The sequence below is a fragment of the Brassica oleracea genome, chromosome C6 (assembly GCF_000695525.1).
Source record: "Brassica oleracea var. oleracea cultivar TO1000 chromosome C6, BOL, whole genome shotgun sequence".
NCBI classification, from domain to species: Eukaryota; Viridiplantae; Streptophyta; class Magnoliopsida; order Brassicales; family Brassicaceae; genus Brassica; species Brassica oleracea.
Window position 1 is genome coordinate 37,583,413 of NC_027753.1, and position 5,805 is coordinate 37,589,217.

At 34.1% G+C, this 5,805-nt stretch overlaps 1 protein-coding gene across 1 annotated transcript; it reads right to left on the minus strand.

The window, feature by feature from the left end:
• Positions 1-958: 958 nt before the first annotated feature.
• Positions 959-1,782, minus strand: LOC106298986 (auxin-induced protein 6B). The gene has a single exon (XM_013735114.1). It carries the CDS (start codon positions 1,730-1,732, stop codon positions 1,295-1,297), a length of 438 nt encoding a protein of 145 aa, XP_013590568.1. The 5' UTR covers positions 1,733-1,782; the 3' UTR covers positions 959-1,294.
• Between the last annotated feature and the right edge of the window lie 4,023 nt (positions 1,783-5,805).

Consider the following 5,805-nt stretch of genomic DNA (forward strand, 5'->3'; position numbering starts at 1 on the left):
AAAAAAAAAAAAACCAAAATGACAATTTTTTTTTTTTTTTTTTTTTTTTTGTCAGCCCAATATGACAACATTATGTACCGTAGACTCTACTTTTCACTGTTCGAAGAACGTGCGAAAAAGTTTGATGAGAGTGAAAACAGAGCAAAGTGGCTATTACCGATATAGTCTTATCCTTCACATGACCTGGTCGGATTTGTTTCCTTCCTTTTCCAGTTACTACGGTCCAATTATAAACTTCGCCGAAGTTAAGAAAGTAAATAACTTTTAGTAGTAAATTTACGCCAACTTTTTTCTATTTAAATTTTAGAGGTTTATTATTTAAGACTATATACTACTAGCTATATATTACATCAGTGGGGGAAATAAATCAATTTAAATAATGTATTCAGTTTACATACAATATTAATTATTTGTTACTATAACCATTTATACTATATATTATTTTACTATTTGTTATTGTAGTATAGGTAAATAGTAAATGATAATTTAGAAAATTACTAGCAATATATCAGATAAATAATTATGCGAAATAATCATAAAACCCTATAAACTAGTTTATAGTAAAAAAATTATTGTCATTGTGTTAAGTTAAAAATTTAGCTTAAATACTAGTCTAGGCAATCTTTTATAATTATTCTGAAATTATAAAGATGCAAATTATTAATCGGCTTAACTAATTTTTATTGTTTAAGAGCATCTTCAATTCCATTTTATTTTAAAATAGAATTTGGAGTAAAAGTTTTCTAATTAGTATTTTGTTTTTGTTTTATAATAGAGTGGGAAATAAGTTTTAGAGTAATTCATTTATTTTTTGTTTATTATTTTATTTTTTATTCAAAATAAAGTTCTATTGGAATAAAACTTAACTACATTATAGAATCACTTTAATTTTTAAAAAAATTAGAATGAACCATATAACTGTTTAATAAATAGAACAATGTTCATTACATTAATCCGCTGGAATCTTACACATAGATTTTTAGAATCAGTAATCAAATTTCACCAATAATTAAAAATAATCTATACAATTTAATTGAACTGGGAGGAGATAGAGCCAACATCAATTTAAATCACATTTAACGGCCATCTCTTTTGTATTGGCCACCGCGTCTAACTCAGCTCAGTAAACTCAGCCGCCTCACACAAGAAGAAACCAATAAATAAATAAGAGCCCGAGTCAATGACATGATTATTCAAAGTGGCTGGCTGCTACCATGGCGAGTCAAACCGAGTCAGTACCGGCTCTCTTTTTTATTACTCTATTTACTCTGTACGTACGTTGCCGACAAAATGATCACCATATTGCTTTCTCGGAGACGCCATTAAGCAACGGTCGAGATTCAATCCATCTATCGCTTCTGATCTCGACGTGGCAGTTCTTCTTGACATCATCGGGACAAGTAAACCCTCTTGACCGGGAAATAAACCGAATCGACTCCTCGAAAACCGATTCTTCGCAAGGGAAAACCAAAGGACCCTGGTTAACGAAACCGAACTCTTCCTCAGCCTGAACCAGGAGATTCCATAGGACGGGATGGTTCAGATACGTCGCGCGCACCACAAATCTCCTGCAGCTGCTCCCCACGTAGACCGCCACGTGTCCTGACGGTACATCCGACGGTACGCTGCGGCTGAAAGAAGATGTTCGCGCTTGGTCGCGCCACCGTCGGAGCATCTGTCTCAGCCTCACAATGTGACGTATCTTACTGCATTTCCCGAGACCTCCAGCCATTTTTTCCGGTTAAGTATTTTTTTTCCGTTTAAATAATTGATTAAAGAGAGAAAATGTCAGAGGGGTTTTGAGAGTTTGCCAGGGACGAAGTTTATATAGTAAAGGAACTAACACAATGCCACTGGTACTCAAAATATTTACGACATTGCCTCTATATGGTCCTAAGAATTTTTGTAATATATCATCATTCCATTATTATTTTCAAAATAGAGTTTTTTTTTGAGAAGAATCAAAATAGAGTTATTGTATAAAATAATCGAATTATACTTTAATATGAAATTAGAGAAATGATTTTTTTTTAAAAAAATTGATAATTATGCTCGAATTTTGGAATAATTATATTTTTACTTCAATTATTTTTGGTAAAATAGAGTTAATAACATTTCAAAATAAAACTAGAAATGAAAAGTGGAATAGACTTAGAGATACTCTTATGCTTTCTGTATTATTTTTTATTGATAAATTATATTAGTATGATGGGTTAAGATTCGAGAAATTAATTTTAAATAATTTGTTTAGAAGAGAGAATCAAAGACTATAGTGTGTTTTTTTTTAGTGACACTAGAGAATCGTCGCGTAACAAGAGAGAGAAAGGAGAGAGAAAGGAGATCTGAGATCGGATCCGGCGTACGGCCGGCACGTGAGCGTCCATGCCGGCGTCGGAACCTTTTTCCTTCCGTCAAAGAGGTTTCTTTTTGCTTCTTTTCTGTCGCCTATCATCGAACGCCTTGTCGGAGTTCTGGATTGGAGCCATCCTCCAAAGGTGGTTCCCCACTTGGAGGGAAGACGCGTTCGCGTGGAGGCCCATGGCGTGAGAAGATAAGCTTGCATGTTCAAGTGGTAATTCCGGGAGATGGAGGCTATCACAGATCCGTCGACGCCGGCTTTTCTTCGGGAGGTGGAGGCTTCCTCAGCTTCGCCGCCACCGGTTCAAGTTCCCGGGAAGGGGAGGTATTCTCTGCTCCGTCTTCGCCGGTTTTAGCTCCGGAGGGTAGAGGCTCACATAGCTCTACGCTGTCGGTTTTGGTTCCGGAGGGTAGAGGCTCACTAGCTCTACGCTGTCGGTTTTGGACCCGTAGTCTTTTGGGGTTTGGTTACTAGTTTGGCTTTGGTGGAAACTGCGTGGTGGCTCTTGTCGTCAGGCTGGTTGTTTGGATCAGAATGGATGAGATCTCGGTATAAGGTGAAGCTCTCCATCATCGGTGACGACGACAAGAAAAGGAAAGTTGAGGTCTTGAGTCTCGGGCTTAAAATGCCCAGTTGGCGACGTGTGATGATTGGGATGAGCTCTCGGTTAGTCCGATGACGCTCTCCGTGACAATTTCGACGGTGTTGAACCGTTCGGCGGAACCGCCGGGATGAGACAAAAAGAGGATAAGCCGACACGTGCCGCTGGATCTGAGCAGTGTCGGTGATGGGTCTTTCGGCTTTAAGCCCGTTTTTTTTATTCTGTCGTTGGTTTAGCTAATCGGGTCGTGGGCCTTTTTATTGTGTAAGGATATTGGGCTGGGCCCGTCTTTATTTAATAAACAAAAACTCGACGGAAAAAAAAAAGACTAGTGTGTGTTTTCTTCTTCTTCATGCAATGGATGGCGCACGAAGCATTCGTAGGTGATAGATTCGACATGTGAAAACTATCCTTTGATTATTCATGGTCTTAATAATTATGCTAATGAATTTAGCGATGATACAGGATTGAATTCTATTAATTGAATAAATAAGTGTCACTTTAAAGAAAAAGAAATGGTAGGGAAGTAAGAGCATGTGGTAGTGCTGGATAAGATGACCAGTCTTTGGAAAGAGTTCGGACATCGCTTTGGGATTTGATTAGGGACATATTAGAGTCAATTTCTTTCTTTATGTTCATGCATGTTCTGTTTAGGTATAATCAAAGTGTTCAAACGTTAGAAGCAATACACCTGAATACCTGATGAGATTCTATGTTTTGATCTCCTATAAAGGTACTTAGTAGTTAATTTCACACATAGCTTACTAGTTCATATCTAACATAAGTGGACATGCACATTCAGTCAATTAACTAGTTCTCGCATATTGTTTATCTGATTTATTTCTATATTAAAAGTTCATCAAAAATAACAATGCAAAATATGTTTTTTATATGTCCTATTGAATGATCTGGTTGGGTCCCAATAGAAAGCCACTCAATAATATATTAAACTTAAAACTATACATTTTAGTTGACTGTAATTATATGCGAGACAATTTGAATTGTATATGATCCAACATACAGAATTATGATATTTCAGTTACTGTGACTGTATGAGTCAAATCTCGGAACATGCTATCAGATGAAATGTGATAAATCAAGCTAACAAGGATATGCATAACTGCATGGTGATTGGTGGCTCATCGACTTTTGGGAAAGGTATTCGAAAATTAACAAGGATATGCATATATAACTGCATGGTGATTGGTGGCTCATCGACTTTTGGGAAAGGTATTCGAAAATTATACTCCTTTTGTTCCTGAATATAAGATATTTAGGTAAAAATACGCATATTAAAAAAATTATTGTTTTGTCTAGAAACTATCATTAAAACTATAAATTAATATTATTCAACCAATTACAAAATAGATTATCAAATATGATTGGTTGCACAGTTTTTAATAAAGTAAAAAATTGTTTAGAAAAATGAAAACATCTTATATATTAGAACATCAATTTTTTTAAAAAATATCCTACATTTAGGAACGGAGTTAGTAGATAACTAATTAACGCATTAACACATTCAGGTACAGTTAATTAACGCATTAACCCAGAAAATCAGAAATAATCTCTTTAGATAAATTAAGACTAAGTGCTTTTAACAACTAGTAATTATTTATACTAAAAAAAATTATGTATACAGATAGTTCGTGCATGCTTGTGGCAAACAAGGGCCATTACCATAGCGGCCGTTTTAAAGGTCAAAAACTTCATATATATAATATAAACAAGAAAATAATATATATATATAACTAAAGTTTTTTTAAATATTATTATAAACACGAACTAACATATAGTATATTATTGAAACTAAAATGATAATTTCGGCGCACGGAAAGTGGGAGAATTTATGTTAACCAAGTATAAATAAAACCACCACATGGGTAGCTGGGAAAAGGTATAGGAAAACGTATTTTAAGCAATGTAATTTTTTGTTAAAAACAATGCAATTTAAATTTGTATATCTGATTCAATACTATAATCAAAACATAGAAAACTATATAAATGGTTCTCCTACCAGACACAGTTAAGATTAACTGAAGATGCTTTTTTAATTTAGTACTTGGCATACGAAATGGACAATAATGTAATACGGCGTACCACACCAAAACATCACTTATCTTGTAGTTTATATTGTGTCCATGCCCCCATGTGCGCGAATGTCTCATCTACAATTATTTATTTATATTTTCCAAGTAACAAGCAAGCAGCCAAAAAACAATTTTCATGTATTGAACTTGGTAATAATGTGTAAACTTAATTAATAATCTCTACATTTATCCATATATACATCACACATTTTCATGTGCTCAAATGCTTGGATCATTGTTACTGCCAGTCTAATCTGAAGCAGTTTTTCCTTAAAATTCAAGATGAGGACTAATATATATATATATATAACAAAGTATATCTTCTATCTGAACTATTGTTAGTTACATATATAGTATTTTTGCAACCATACTTCAAATCTTCACTGCATAGCAATTAAAGTAACCAGTTACAGTATTGTGCACCTTAAAGAAATTGTTGAATTCGAAAACATATACAAAATCGCTCATCAATAATCCAATGTCCACACCTCGAGTTCCTATCACTCCTACATATCACATTTTCCGCATGTGGCCTGATAAACCTTGTAATATATGCACTTATCATATTAATTTAGTCATATATTCATGCATATAGTGTATATATATAATTCTTTTTTTATCGAAAGAGATGATTGAAGCTTTGTTTAAAACCAAAATATTGATAAATAATTTTTTCAAAGTATAAATATTACAAAATTCAAGTAAATAAAAGTGGGTCCAAATGCATGTTATGGAAGCAATGATCATCCCCCCCC